This window comes from Plecotus auritus (genome assembly GCF_963455305.1).
Source record: "Plecotus auritus genome assembly, chromosome: 8".
Classification (NCBI taxonomy): domain Eukaryota; kingdom Metazoa; phylum Chordata; class Mammalia; order Chiroptera; family Vespertilionidae; genus Plecotus; species Plecotus auritus.
Genome location: NC_137782.1, coordinates 103,708,759 through 103,724,879, shown reverse-complemented (window position 1 = coordinate 103,724,879; position 16,121 = coordinate 103,708,759). Strand labels below are relative to the sequence as shown.

Below are 16,121 nucleotides of genomic sequence, written 5' to 3'. Positions count from 1 at the left end.
TTAGGAAACAATCTTACACCCATTATTCGATTGTAAGCTGTGAGGGTCTTAACCTTCCTTGTATCCTGAAAAATGGCTAAGCCAGTGCCTTGCACTGGGTAGGTACTCCAAGAACAGGCACTAAATTGAAAGTGGGAATCAGCGTCATAGTGGTGAAATGGGGAAATAGCAGCATAGGAGGCTTGGAGAAAGATTGGGAGGAGGAGGAAGAGATGGTTTTTGAGTTTGAGGTAACAGAGAAAATTTGGCTGGGCAAAGAAGAAGGGAGTGGTCTGAGGCAGGCCTATATGTCATGAATTTAGAGTTGAGGCTGTGGTCCTGTGGGGGCAGAGGTCTGGTGTTTATGCATGACTTCAGCTATGCACACCAAGCAAGTCACTTAACTTTTTTAGACATTGGTTTCCTAATGGGGAAAGTGGGGAAAATAAGAGTACCTATTATTTGGGGTTAATGTGAATAATAAAATAATGCATGTAAAGGGCTCAGCACACTGTTTGGACCCAATACATGTTATCTATCACGAATAATAAACACTACTAAAATACTATTACTAGTAATATGGTCTGAAAGTTCACATGTGCACCAGTCTAGCTCTCTAAGTAAATTACTTAATTTACACTCAAAGATAATGCCATTGCTGCTGATAGATTATGAAGCAAAATCAGTTAAAAGCACCGAAGTTCCGAGGAACACTCTGATTACTATGATTTCCCCAGTGGATTCCAGGCGTCCTTGAATGTATTGTAGCCTTACAAGGGATAGTTGAAAATCTTGGAAACCAAACTGCTGGGAGGAAGGAGAGTGCTAAACGTCTTCTGGGTATAAGACTCACTTGGCTGACCTGCTCAAAAAATCTTGGTTAATAGGATTAAATTGTCTAACTACTGACAAGTTTCCAAAGTTGCTGGAAGATGCCTGTTTATTGATCTTTAATGATCTCCAGGCACAAAACTTGGGTTAGTGCCCATGACCCCAGACACCTGAGCACACTCAGCATCTGGCAGTTAGAGAAGTTGTTCTGGAAACTTTCCACCCACAGTTTGGGGACCTGGCAGGCAAGGAATGCTCAGCGAATCCCCCAACTACAACCAGGTCACAAAGTTGGCCTGGAAAAGAAGAGCAAGGACAAGAAAACCATGTGGGGAATCAGAAATGAGGGTCCTTGAGAGTAGAGAATCCGGGTGCGGGAAGGCGATGGGGATGAGCGGGAGTGAGGAGGAAGAGAGGACGCCCTGGGTAAGGTACACCCATTTCGCGTCCTATGGGACAGGAGCCTCTTGCACTTGAGTCCCGGCTCCTTGTTAGTGCACCCCTGTGCCGCGTCTCCCGCAGCCCGGACATTGTTCGGCCGCACCTCTCCGCCCCCTAAGGCTTCTTCACGTCCCCCGGGCGTCGCCCCGCGACTGGGGCGGGGCTGCGGTGAGAGCGCTTTCGCCCGGCTTTCCAGCCGGAGCCGGCGAGGGAGCTGCTCTCCGCCCTGCGCTGCCGCCCCGGCCCGGCCCTCGCCCCGCCCGCTCGCCTCCCGCCCGCCCACACGCCCCGCCCCGGCTCCTTGCCGCTCCGCCCCGCCCCGCCCCGCCCGCTCGCCTCCCGCCCGCCCACACTCCCCGCCCCGGACCCTCGCCGCCCCTCGCCGCCCCGCCCAGCCCCGCACGTCCCGCCCGCCAGCCCCGCCCCGCCCCGCCCCGCGCGCGGGTAGCTTTGTCTCGCGGCCTCGCGCTCCTTCTTCGGCTCTCCCGGCGTCGCGGCCCAGCTCGGCCAGTCTGCAGGCGCCGCGCGGGGCCCGAGCACCATGGTGTGAGCGCCGCCCGCGCACGCCCCCCGCCCCCGCCCCCGCCCCCAGCCCCCAGCCCCGGCCTCGCAGTCGGACTCCGGCCGACCCTCTCCCGACGCCCGCCCTGGGCGAACGGGAAAATGGCGAACGACTCCCCGGCGAAAAGTCTGGTGGACATCGATCTCTCCGCCCTGCGGGTGAGTGGCCGCGCCGGGCAGAGCCGCGGGCGCGCGGCCCCTTTGTCTGCCTGCGTCGGGTGCGGACCGGGCCGGGCGCGGGGCGGGTGCGGGCGGCGGGTCGCGCCCCGGCTCCCGGCCCTCGGCTCAGGCGAGCGCGCCGGGCGGAGCCCACCTCCTCGAGGCCGCCCTGTGTCTGCAGCGGCCCCGCTTTATTGATTCATTGTTCGCTGCTCGCGGATGGTAACCCCTCCCTGCTCTCGCCTAGGATCCGGCTGGGATTTTCGAGCTGGTGGAAGTGGTTGGCAATGGCACCTACGGACAAGTCTATAAGGTCAGTGTGGGCACCCTCTTTGTTTCCCGTGCGTGGAAACTTCACGGGGGACTCTGCTGAGCCGCTGCCGCCCGAGGCCACGCCGCCGGCCGGAGTTGGCAGGGGCTTCCTGCAGGCCGCCTGCTCTGAAACAGAGCGAATATTCAGACCGGCCTCAGAAGACCTCATTTCCTGGCTTTGAGATAAGGAAACGAGCTGCACTCTGAGGCACTCACTGTGCTGAAATGGGAAGACATTTTTTCATAAGACAGCCTTCATTTTGTTGTTTTTCCCAAATCTGGCCTTCTGCGTGTGTGTTAATTAAAATTCAGAATAGAAGGCCTTGTCTGTGATTATCCTAAACCACTGCCTTGGCCTTGAAAATTGTACTCATGTTTCCTCTCTTGAGTGCTTGCCAAGGGCCCGAGGTGCAGAGTGGTGACACTTTATAACTATCAGACATCGTTCTGTTGACGGAAACAATCTTGGGGCAGAAGGGAGGGGCGTGTGTTTGGGCCACAGGAGCCGGAAGAATTGCCGTGTGAGGATTATAAAATCTAGTTCCAGGAATAACCTGTTTGACAGGTGTGTAATTGAAACAGAAATGAGGGAGGGCGAGGAGTAAAGAGGATGCCCAGCTTTCACACCCACCCAGGCCTTTCCTTTCCTAACACCCACCGCCCCACCGCAAATGAACCGAATCGAACCGAACCCGGGGGCCCAGCGGCCTGACGCCGACACCTGGTGGCCTCCGCCTTCCTGGCGCGTCCTCTCCGCTCGTGCGGGAGTGCGGGGCTGGGGCCGCGGCCGAGCGGAGGCGCAGGCCTGGAGCACTCCACGCACCGTGTTAGGTGCTCCGCATCATGATCGTTTCTTCTTATTAAACGTTTTCTGGAAGTTATGTGCACTGGGCATGTTTCCTAGCTGTGAGAGGGTGCACGGTTGAAAGAAGAAATACCTCATGAAGCAGGGCTTTGTGGCCTTTCATGAAGAACTGTCATTGTTTCATTGGAAATGGAGGAGGGGTTGGAAGCTGACTTGGACATTTTTTTCGGCCAAATGAAGTATGGAGCCTATTGTCTGCCTTCTGCTTTTTGAGAGGGTTTGTCTGCCACTTGAACCCCCGCCCCAGCCCCGGGTTCCCCGGCCTGGGCTGTAGACGGGCCTGGAGGTGTTCTTAGGTGATCGCAAGTGGAGTAGCCTGCGTTTTGTTGTTTAGCTGTTGGGGCCCAGGCCAGATTTTTGAGTTTGAAAGGGAGCCCTGTTAAGTCAGCCGCCTGGGCTGGCCTGAATTGGACGCCTTTGGAACATTTTGGAGAAGATTGTGCTGCGGTTCACTGAGTGGCCTGGTAACGGGCTATAACACTCCCCCGCCCCAGTGTTTGTTTAAGAAGGAGTCAGTTTTTTTCTAACCCCCTTTTTCTGGCCAAATCTCAGTGGTGAGTGTACTCTTCCAAGTGAACGAACCAGCGCTTGTCTCTGACCTGGTCACACAGTGGTCGGTTGTCTGTGTCTTCCTGGGTCAGCTTGGAAGGGTGGTGAAGTAAACCAGAAGCCGGCAGTCTGCGGTTAAACCATAAGGAAAAAGAAAGACTGGAACCTGGATGTGTGAATGGCTTTAAGAGGTGGGAGGTCTTTGTGGCAGGGGTAGCAGGTTCCTGGCTTTTACCTCTGCATTTCCTCTCTGCTTCTAGACCCTGAGCACTGCATTTGGAAAGTGTTTGGGATTCTGGCAGTGACACAGCTCTCTGACTGCAGAGTTTGTACCTTTGAGGAGAAAATCTCAAATTATGCAAACCTAAGGAATTAAAAAATCTGCAGAAGAGGCATACAATCATGAACAAAATAGTGCCTAAGATTTTGCTAACCAACAGTTCTATTTTATTACTTTGGAAAATTTCAACATATACAAGGAGAGAGAATAGATTACTCACTCAGTTTAACAGTTACCAGCACATGACTAATATGTATCTGTGGTCTTCCTCCCACCTTATCTTAACCATTTCACCCATAAACACTTCAGAATGTACTTTTTTTTGTTTTGTAGATAATCACAAAGCCTTCTCACACATTTTCCTGATTGTTTCATGTGTGTTTTCTTAGTATCACAGAAGTTCTTTAATTGTTATGCACTGGGAAGTTTAAGTCTTAGTGGTGGTGGAGATAGCAGAAACAGTTAACGTCTCAGTTTTCTTCTCCCTTCAAATGTGTAATTTCTAGAACTATTATGCATAGGAGTTTGTTTAGGGTATTTGTTGGCATGATTTGTATATGGTAGTTTTGGGATTTGGTTGTTAACACCTTAGCATTTGTTTATTGCTGCTAAACATCTCGCAGTGTGAATAGCATCAGAGTTTGGGAAATATTTTGACTATTTATAAATAAATTATTTTTTCTTAAAGCAGTTTTAGGTAAAACACCTGTAAGCTGAACAACCCATAGTCCTAATTTATTTCATTGTTAAGTTTTTCTGTTTTTCACTTTCTCTATGAACTTTTTATGTTATAGCAACAGTGGTTGTTTATTTTGAGAAGACTATATGTGAGGGAGTTTTTTGAGTTTTGATATGTTCTGTGAAAATGGCTTTTTTGGCATCTATATCTATAAAACCCTAATATGCAAATAGACCGAACAGCAGAACATCTGAACAACCCATGCTGTGACGTGCGCTGACCACTAGGGGGGCGCGCGCAGAACATGGCGGGTGTCGGCAGGAGGTGGCAGAGCATGGAACATGGCAGAACACAGCGGGATGGTGGAGTGAGTGAGCGGGGGCGCCAAACCAAGGCGGTGCTGGTCGCTGTCATCGGGGCAAGCCTCTGGTGGTTACTGAAAATTCTTTGCTCCCATGCGCCGCGGTCCTGCCTGGCACTTGCACCTGCTGCTGGCGTCCGCCCCGCTCGCACCCACTGCTGGCTCCAGATCTCAATCGCTCTACACCGTGAGTGCATGTGCGCGGGGCTGGCGCTGTCAGTACATGGGAACGGGGCTGCTGGCAGACAGGGGACCAGGGGCCCTGGTGGGAGGGGCCTGATGGGGGGGCGCGGAGGATGGGGCGAGACCCACCCACTCCTGTGCCCACTGCAGCCTTGTGGCCCACAGTTCCTTTCAAGGTGCATGAATTCGTGCACTGGGCCCCTAGTAGTTTATAATTTTCTCTATCTCTAAAAAAATAGTATGTAGTCTGGGTATAGTTGAACAGTGTATACCTGTATCTCAAAAAAGGAGTTGAAACACAGGATATATTTTGTTGAGAGGAATTTATTTTTTGCCTTAGGTTTCTGAGGGCTCACAGGGAAGGTCACGCATATAAATTAAAACTTAAAAATATTTGTGAATTTCTCTTTGCAGTGTTTTATTCATAATACCACATATAACAGAAGTAGCTATAGGATGATCTTGTGCATGTTGAGTAAATATAGTGAATTTTAATTATTTTAATCGAAGGGAGAAAGTGCTAGCCTGAAAAATAAAAACCAGAAATAATAAATCAAAATTCCTTTTATGTTACATTGGATTTTATTATTTTAAATACTTTGACTGTTTTGTTTTTTTCTTGGGGTAACTGCTGTTATTGTATATGTCGTGAGGATACAGTGGCTGGTATTTTAAATTGTCTTGACCTGGAGAAGGAAGGCCCTGCCCCTGGAGAGGTACTGGAGGGAGTGAGAGGGAGAGAGGGTGAAGCTCAATGGGTGAAGTGTCTGCGGTCAGAGCTACTCCCAGGAAGGACCGAGCCCCTTGGTCCTGTCTGATCCTGGCCCGGGAGGCAGAGGAGGAGAGTTCTCTGGCCGGAGGATGGTCAGCAGCACCAGCACTGAGTTTGCCACTGTCCGCACTGTGCTCCTGCTGTCACCCTCATTCACTGGAGGACGATGAGGAGGGGTTGTATGGCCGGAAGGCTGCTGGTGACCTTTGGGAGTGGCAGGAGGGTCAGGGAGCAGTGGGCATCTCGGGGAGAGGTTGCTTGTGCATGATTTGAGGAGGGATATCATTCTTTGAGCATTGAGGAGCCATTGGAGTTTGTTGGGCTTGAGGTCCTTGGGAGTAGGAGATGTGATCAGATGTTTTGGAAAGGAACAGGAAAGATGGCTCACTTAGGATAGCAGCCCAGGAGAGAGCAGGGGAGGCGGTGGTGGCAGTGCTGGTAGAGCAAGAGTGAGAGCAAGAGTAGGGAGTGGACTCTGGGCTCCATTGAACTTGGTGAATTTGCTCATTCTCCACAGGCTTTGGTGTGGCCCTTTAAATGGGTGCACTGCTTGCCCACTGGATTAGGAGCCTTGGAACTTGTGAAAGTGCCAAAACCACTTTCCAATGCTCACCAAAAAAGTGCCATATAAATTTTGAAGCAAGCACTTGGACTATTGTGAGGAGTTATCTAAATGTTATCTTCCCATTGTCCCATCTTTTGTTCTTAACCAGATGTTCTCCCCAGGGGGCAAAACCAATTTTGTAGAAGTAGATGTTTCCTTAGGAGGCGCTTTGGCCTGCCACGGGGTGGCCTGTACAGACTTGTTCGGGATAGAGTTCCTTAATGTGGAAAGGATTCCGGACTTGTCAGGTGGGAGGAAACCAGCCCTGCTGAACACGTGTTGGTGTGCACCTCTTAAGAAATATCAACCCCAAACTTCCAAAAATTGTTTTGGAACTCAACTAAATCAGGAACATCTAACCACCAGGTAAAGCCCTGCTGATGATGGGTTTTTAATTCTTGTTGCTTGAAACTTTGTGATAAATATGTGTTCATTTGCATAGTTGCGGATTTGTATTTTGCCTTTTTTCTTAACCAATATTGGATATATGAGTATTTCTCCATATTGACATAATCAAAAAATGTTATCTGAGGGCATTTTTGGTGCAGTGTTGTGTGTTTGTAGATTCTGAACTGATCCTGGAAGAGCAAAGAATTTTTGAAATAATCCATCCTACTTTTGCGATAATGTATCCCTGAACAGGTGTGCTAAGTCAAGGGGAAATCATCTAAGGAGTTTCATTCCCAGGGAACTAAAAATATTATAAACTAAGTACATTTTAACTTAGAGATGGATGCTTGGACACATGAAGTTCATACATGGTCTTTTATTTTGTTTCTTTGCTCTGTTAGTAAATACTTGGTCACTGGTTGTGAATAGCTGTTTGAGCGAAGGAATTGCCTGGCCTTCGAGCAGTGGTTCTCAACCTTTGTACTGCCGTGACCCTTTAATACAGTTCCTCATGCTGTGGTGACCCTCAACCATAAAATCATTTTCGTTGCTACTTCATAACTGTAATTTTGCTACTGTTAATGCATCGTAATGTAAATATCTGTGTTTTCCGATGGTCTTAGGCGACCCTGCTAGCGGTTCTCAACCTGTGGGTCGCGATCCACAGGTTGAGAACCGCTGCTGTAGAGCGTAAGACCCACAGGTTGAGAACTGCTGCTGTAGAGCCTAAGACCATTGGGAAACACAGATATTTACATTACGATTCATTAACAGTAGCAAAATTACAGTTATGAAGTAGCAACGAAAATTATTTTATGGTTGGGGGTCACCACAACATGAGGAATTGTATTAAAGGGTTGTGGCATTAGAAAGGTTGAGAACCACTGTCTTAGAGCATCAGATGTTTTCCATCTCGCAGTTGTATTGTGTGATGCCTGTGCTTCTTATCATTAGTATCAATGCTGTCATTTTTTTGTATCTCAGTCATTGAAAAGAACTTGGCAGAGAGTAGAAGATTGCGATAGTTGCACAGGTGCACTGCTTTTAGCCCTAGGTGGTCTGGTCCTGACAGAACTGTGGGCCAGAGGCTGCACTGACCCGTGACAGACCCTGGAAGGCCCACTCCCTTCTTATATGCAGGTCTGTCATGGACATGGAAGTAAAAGCACGCACAAATGCAGACTGCTTGGCAGTTGACTGTGTTAGAGTCAAGGATTTCACAGGAAATTCTCAAAATCAAACTAGGATTTGTGACAATTTTAATGGTTGAAACAACTTTAGGTTGCTATCTTACTTTTTAGATGCCATATATATGTATATATATGGCATCTAAAAAGTATATATATGTGTATATATATGTATATATATACATATATATGTATATATATGCACTCACACACACACATATATATATTAATCCTCACCCAAGGATATGTTTTTCTCATTCTTTTTTTTCCCTCTTTTTTAGAGATAGAGGAAGGGAGAGGGAAAGAAACATTTATAAGTGAGAGACATATCGTTCAGTTGCTGCCTGCATGACTGGGGTTTGAACCAGCAACTTGAGTATGTGCCCTGACTGAGAATTGAACCTGTGACCATTCAGTACATGGGACGATGCTCCAACCAACTGAGCCACATTGGCCAGGGCACTACCTTACCTTTTAAAAACTTTGTTTCTTTCACAAGTAGATACATAGATGATCACAGGTCATCCTATAAAGTACTTGCAAGTAATTGCTTTGAATATTTACTACAGATTTTTGGGAATTCAAGTGGGTTTCTTATAATACCAGTTGGAATTACCAGTGTTAAAATATTAAGATATATTTACTATTTAATTTGGGAGCAGGGGCATGAACTGGATGAAAAATGCCAAATATGGGACATCCACTCTGCCTCCCAGAATGTCTGCTTTCCCGAGTACAGCCACTCAGACTCAGTGGGTGTGTCAGCCTCAGCAGGGCTGTAATACAATAACTAGAAAAGTGAAAGGAAAAAGTAGACATACAAGATGCCCTGTCAATAGCTATAAAAGTTTTCACACAGTTATTCTCAATTTCTGAGACAACTTTGTGTTCCACAGCCCCAGACCACACTTGGAAGAGCACTGACCTGGCAGGTGGGTTGTGCCCAGGGTTCTTGGCGCTCTCGGGGGATCGGCTGCATTAACCAGCTGGAGAATTGGGGGCCACGGTCCACACCAGGGTGTTCTCCCACCTGAAGAAGTAGGGAGCCAGGCACATGCTGCTGACAGCTTTATGCCTAATTGGCCTTTGATCCTGGGGCACTGAATCTCAAGTTTTGGCCAAATATTGGACAAATTATTCTATTCAATTTAAATAATGAAAAGAAAAAGTCACTTTTACTTTATGAGTTAAAAACTTTATTCTCATGATATGATAAGTAGGGCCTTAAAAAACTTAATCAGAGTCATCAAAGCACATGGTTACAATTTAGTGATGCTAAAATTCTCAAATCAGAACTCGGAGTAGTTATTCTAGTCCCAAGAGGAATTTGTTTTCAATGCTTTTAGGTGCTATATCTGAAATTTACTACCATATTGCTAAATTACGTGCTTATGTGGTTATTTCTTAATTCATCAGTTTTATATACTTACTGACTTTTGACAGTACAGTTGTTGAACTGCTAGTGTAGTTATATGGTAGTTGAAGATTTAGCTCTTATATTCATCTCCCTTAAATGAATAAGTATATCATTATCTTGGGTTAATATGATAATTGCTTATATTATCATGACTATGTAAATACCATTTATCTCTGAGCCAAGCAGCCTAATAGGATTGCATTTCCTTTTTTAAACACTCTTCCCCCTCAGGTTGCCTTACTTTTCATTAGCCCAGTTTTCTGTGTACTTATCATTGCATTGCCTTAAAAGATATACAAATGCCCATTTTTCCAAATGCTTAAATAAGTCAGATGATTAAGTGTTTCAGATAACCTATCGACTCCACTGTTTTATCTCACAGCTGGCCAGGTGTGGTTTCCCCTAGACCTGGTCCCTAGCTGCTGACCTGGAACATCTCTGTCCTGGATACCACAGTCTTCTTTTTTTTGGTTTGCTGCCTCATCTTCCTGAAGCACATTCTCCAGTAGCTTTGTAAGAAAGGTGCATGGCTGTAAAGGTCCTTGGATGGCTGGAATGTTCTTACTATTTCTTTATATGGGATTTGTATGCCAGCTGTGTGGGCGACAGTATTCTAGGTTGAATATCCTTTTTTCTTGGAATTTTGAATACAACATTGCTCTGTTGTTTTTGCATGACCCCTTTTAAACTTCTTCTGGGAAGCTTCTAGGGTGTTATCTTTATTCTTGGTATTAGATTTTATGAGTGTGTCTTGTTGTCATTTACTGTTCTAAGTATTTGGTTAATTTTTTAAAGATCTGGAGATGCCCCTTTTTTCTGAGAAATTTTTTTGTCTTTCCCTTCCAACTTCTTTGCTTTCTCTTTCTGGAAGTCATGTTAGTCACCTCTTTGATTTTCCCTATCTTTTCTTCTATTATATATATCTTTTGGTCTTTTTGCTTTGCTATTATGAGATGTCTCTGACTTTACATTTCACTATTTTTATTGAATTTTGAATTAGAGCATCACTCACTTTTTTGTTTAACTGCATCTGTTCTTTCGTGGGTATGTCCTTATCTCTCTGAGGAAATTGAGATAGATTATGTTTGTTTGTATGGTTTTCTTGTGCTCCTGCATTTTTCCCTGTTTCACCCAGATTTCATTTTTTTCTCTTTATTTTGGTTGTTGTCTTTAACACTGAAGATTTTCCTTAAATGCCTGGAGGTTCATGACTGCATGTCTTTGAAGTCCAGCGCTAGACTTGGGTCGGAGGCTCAGTGTGCAGGTGCAGGAGGGTGTTGCTGGTAGTCCTCAGTGTCCGAAGGACAGGTTGGGATCAGCACATGATCACAGACTCGGAACCCCACTCTTAAATATCTGTAGGCCTTTTTTGGGGGGTCATTTTCTCTAAGAGTAATACTCAGAGACTTTTCCTGTTCAGGGTCTCTCCATCTGTTTATTGTAGTTCTGGGGTTCAGGGCAGAGAAAGGAGCTGAGTGCCTGTGGTCTTACATGCTGACTTCTCAGCTGTGTCCGCGACTTTGCCGCGTGTCCTCTCATAGAACATGTTTCCTTCCTTTCTGCAGGGACTAAACCTCGGGCTCCAGGGGTGCGGCTGATGTGGGGTGGCCTCTCCGACCTGCAGGAGGTAGATGGAACCGGGGCCCCCTCCCTAAGCACCAGTCCTCCTGAGTACTGCACCGGGATCAGTGCTTCCACATGACGATCTTCCCAGGGTTCTGTGGGGCAAGTTGCCTTCCATTTGGTACCCTCAGTACCCACTTAGGTTGTAAGGTTTCCTCTTCACTGAATGGATTACCACTCCATCTGTTTTTTAAATTGTCAAAACATCTTAGAAATCACCTCTGATGTCATCTCTTCCCCTTTATTTCTTTGCTAGAGGCCCAGTGCATGGATTCGTGCACCAGTGGGGTCCCTCAGCCTGGCCTGCGCCCTCTCGCAATTCAGGACCCCTCGGGGATGTTGGACTGCCGATTTTGGCCCCGTCCCTGCAGGCCTGGGCAAGGGACCCCACTGGTGCACTTGGCCTCTAGTATGCATATAAGATCTTTGGTTAATCTCTTCCCGCCCTCCCCCCTCCCCCTTTCCCTCTAAGATTCATCAGTCTGTTTCATGTTTCCATGCCTGTGTGTTGAGTGTCTGCCCCTTGGTGGTCAGTGCGTGTTATCGCTACCAGTTGAACAGTCGAATGGTCACTTAGGCTTTTATATATAGAGATTCTTCTTATAATCTTTTTTTTAATTTTTATTTGAATTAACCCCTCTGAATCCTGTGATCAGTCCACAACCTAGAGGTTTACTAGAAATCTAATCTTTGACTTTAAACTTCTTTGATTTTGCTCAGGTGTTTGCTGTTTTTCATCCAGAACAAAAACTAACAAAAACAACCACAGCAACAACAGAAAACAAAACCAGGAATAAAGCAGTGCCTTAGTGCTTGACCTCTGTGCTTACACTCAGTTTGGGAGGTGCAGGCCCAGGGCAGTGAGGATGAGAATGGGAGAGGGGCAGGATGCAGAGCAGAGCCTTACCAGGCCTGCCGCTACCTGAGCAAGCCTTCGAGAGATTTAGAAGTTCCTTCAGCAGGTTTGCTTTTGTTGTTTTAAACAGCTTTCTTGGAGGTACTGGTATGAAGTTCACTCATTGCAAGCTTACAGTTCAGTGATTTTTAGTAAATTTACTGGGTGGTGCAGCCATCACCCCAAATCAGTGTTAGAACTCTCTTGTCACCTTAGCAAGGTCCCCATATTCATTTATAGTTAATCCCTGTTCCAGTGCAGAGCTCCACACAACCACTAATCCTGCCCTATAAATTGGCCTTTTTGAACATTTTATATAATTGGAATCATGCAATAAGCGGTCTCTGGTGTCTTGTGTTTTTCCACAGTGCATCATATTTTTGAGGTTCACTGTACTGCTAAGTGTGGTAGCTTATTCCTTTTTTATTGCTGAATAGTTTCCAGAGTATGGGTATGGCGCTGCAGGCTGGCTGTTTCCCCCAGTTGAGGCGGGTGGTGGTTGTGTCTGGTCTGGCTGTTCCACTCTGTCCTGGCATCCTGACCTGTACGGAGGAGCTGCTTCGTGGGGTTGCACCGAGGGGTCTTCATGAAGGGAGAGAGAGTGGAGCTTTATCTGCGGGGCTTCCCATTTCTCATCGCTTGAGCAGATGCCGCGGGCACTGTGGCCCTGCCTGCCATCTTACGCTGCCTCTCTGTCCTTCCCCGCTGGCATCACTGGGGGTTTATAAGTTTAAGTCGTTTCTTTGACTGTGAATCCAGTTTCTGATCCCTGTGAAGACAAACTGTTTGCTATCAGTGAGGTCTGTGAGGTCAGGTATCAGGAACGAGGCTGAAACAGCTTTTCCTTCTTGCGCTTTTTGGGGGATTCCATGTGTAGTAGCCACCACTTGCCATGTGGTGCTGAAGACGGGGGTTCCCTTCATCGCAGGCAGACACTGGGCCTCACCAGGATTTAGAAGAAAAACAAACAAAAAAAATCTATTCTCTTTGGTCAGAAGATGGATACCAAGTTAAAGAAGGATTTCTTATATTACATATGGGGAATACGATTACTCATTTGATTCGCTTCCAGTGTGCCTTTAGAGTATTTTTAAAATCGTTTATTCTAAAGTACTTTTATGATGTCTTTTATTAGGGACTTAACTGCACTCAGGTACAATCTAATTAAATTTAATAATAGTGCCCTTTGGAAAATTCTTGTACTTGGAGCTTTCATTCCTGCCTGCTGTGATGATAACAGAACACTGCTGGCAACCAGAACCCTGGCCCTTCAGTGCTCTGGGACCCTCTTCATGTCATGGCTGTGCAGTTCTATGACCGTTCAGTTTGAGATCTCAAGTCAAGACAGCTGTGACCTGAGTTAGGGCAGTATATCCAAGGGGCACACAGTTTATTGGGTCCCACGTCGGGCACCAAGTCTTAGGGTGAGGATGTGCCTTAAAGTGACACACAGGCCACTGAGTGTCTTCATTCACCTGCGAGGGGGTGCCTTCAACTCCAGGCCTTCTGTTGGAAGTGGGCACACTAGAGTGTGTTTGTTCGCTCTCTGTATGTTGTCTATACAGGGTGGGGCTCGTGTAAGTTTACAGTTGTTCGTAAGGAAAATAATACAATAATTAGTAAGTAATAATATAAGGATAAACAGTTTCCTGTACTCACAGCTCTAAACCTCTTTTGCCCACCTTGTATGCTCTTGCATCCATTCTTGTTGTTCCCTTAGTTTCCAGAAAAAACTTGTGGATGTTCAGCTTTTTACTCTAGTGATTTGGGGACTGAGTATCGGGTTAGTGTTCCTCTGTCTGGATATTTTGAGCCTGCTCTGCTAGGCAAGATTCCCGTCAATCATTCCTCCAGTGCCAGGCCAGGTCTGCTCACTGGTGACAGGAAGAGGAAGAGCACGGAGCAGGCAATTTGAAGAGGATGATACTGCAGGTGGAGAAGAGCCGGGTGGGGTGTGCCACAAAGTCGGATCTGATGGAGTAGAGGAGGTGTGCACGGCGAAGCTTTGTGATTTAAATTCAGGTTCTCTGGATGCCGCTCAGATGGGCTGGGAGCAAGGACAGTCAGCCTGTAGTTGAAACAAGCCTTGAGCTGATAACTCATCCTCTTGGTTGAGAGAACTTTGAATAAAGATAGGAGGGGGTGTCATTGCTTATGGTAATGGCGGCCCTTTCAGTTAAGCCCTCCTTGGGAGGCCTTCCCTCCAGTGTGTGCTGCTGTGGTGTTCATCCTGCATCAGTGAGGAGTTGACAGTTGATCCACTTAGTACCCTCAGCGTCCCCAGAGAGGTGCTGTGGAGGAGTGGCTTCAGCAACATCTGGACTCCTATCTGGAATATGGGGTCCTCACATTGCCCCTCAGGGAGCACAGTAGAGACTACCTGATTGAGCCGCTGCTCGCCTGGACCTTGGGGCAGAAGGCACTTCTGTAAAGTGGCGGCAGTGGTGCTGCTGATATTCACATATTTTTTAATGAGTTTCTGGAGTTCAAATATACACGGAAACGATTTAAAGAGCGGAGTTTTTAAAGCATTTCTTTTTAGGTGCTATATTTATTTCTGATAATATAGGCAAAAGGTAATTTTATTTTCCTAAGCTTACTTGAGTGAAATGGTTTTGTGGGCTTTTTTGAAAAAATTTTATATCACATGAAATATTTCTAACCTTTCTCTAATAATGCTGGCAAAATGGCCTTTGCTAGCTATCAAAGTGTGAATTGTTTTTGTCTTATTTTGTTTAAAAAGGCCTCTATCAGTCAACACCAAGATTGAATTAGTTTGCTACACAATTAGTTGAAAATATATATTCTCCTTTTCACTTATATGAAAAAAGTGACTTAAAATACTAAATAATAGGATTTTAAAAACCCTCCCCCGAGGCTATGTTTAGTCATGAGAGAGAGAGAATGAAAGAGAGAGAAAGAACACTGGTCAGTTGCTTCCCGTACAACTGGAGCTAGAACCTGCAATCTAGATATGTGCCCTGCCTGGCAGTCGAACCCACACCCTTTGTCCACACCCTTTGTCCACACCCTTTGTGCTGTCCGCTCCAGCCATCCGAGACCCCGGCCAGGGCCTGTAGGACCTTCTTGAGCTGTATTTTGTTTCATGTCTTTCTGCTGTGGATTTTCTTCTCATTTGTGGTTTGTCTTTCCCCCTTTTATCTGCTTTCTTTTGGATTGATTAATTGAGTGGTTTTATGATTCCATTTTCTGGCTTATTAGCTACTTTGTAGGTTGCTTTAGGGTTTATAGTATATACTTTTAACTTGTCACAGTTTATCTTCAAATGATAAATACTTCATGTACAATGTAAGAACATTATAATAGTATCATGTTCATTTCTCCCTACCTTGCCTTACAGTATTTTTGTTATACCTTTTACTTTTATATATCATAAATCTCAAAATATATTGGTGAAAAAGATGTACACAGTAAGGGACAAACCCTAATGTAAGTACCATGTGGTTTGTATTTCTGGGGCTCTTCCTTTCTGGTATAGGTCCACATTTTATCTGGTATCATTTTTCTTCTGCCTGAAGGACTTACTTTATCATTTTTTGTAATACAGGACTGCTGGGGATGAATTTTTTTCAGCTTTTGTATTGTTACAGGAAAGGGGAACTGGCTCTGCGAGCGGCTGCCTAGAGTCAGCTGGTGGTGTGTGGGTTCTTCACTTCATGTAGGAAGAATTTCACAGCACAGGTCCAGGTGAATTTTAGAGGATGTTTATTAAACAATGAGACAAGGAAGGGCTGGGGAAATGAGCCTCTGCTGGTCTGCTTTGGCTCATTAGGAAGTCTGAGAAAAAGGGGTCTTGGGGACAGGCTCAGGGGGTTTGCCTGGGATGAACTACCATTGCCCATTGTTGTCCTAGTTGCAAGCCTAAGTGGAGTCCCTTAGCGCTTGCCTATGGGAGAAGGACGGGCTGGGGGAGGCACACAGTGCTCCTGGGCGGGACAGTGTGCTGGGACCTTTGTTTTGAGGGATTCTAAAGGCTGGGAGTTTAGGAGAGGTCTTAAAGGAGTATTTCAAT

The 16,121-nt window shown here is 46.2% G+C and overlaps 1 protein-coding gene across 50 annotated transcripts in view; it reads left to right on the top strand.

Annotated features, from left to right (window-relative positions):
• Nucleotides 1–1,688: 1,688 nt before the first annotated feature.
• The window catches only part of MAP4K4 (mitogen-activated protein kinase kinase kinase kinase 4), a 183,695-nt gene continuing 169,262 nt past the window's right edge, over nt 1,689–16,121 (top strand). For all 50 annotated transcript variants that reach the window (XM_080684139.1, XM_080684138.1, XM_080684145.1 and 47 more), the window contains exons 1-2: nt 1,689–1,971; nt 2,219–2,284. In XM_080684139.1, coding sequence (XP_080540265.1) covers nt 1,915–1,971; nt 2,219–2,284 — 123 coding nt within the window. In that variant the 5' untranslated portion in view covers nt 1,689–1,914. The remainder of the gene's footprint in view (nt 1,972–2,218; nt 2,285–16,121) is intronic.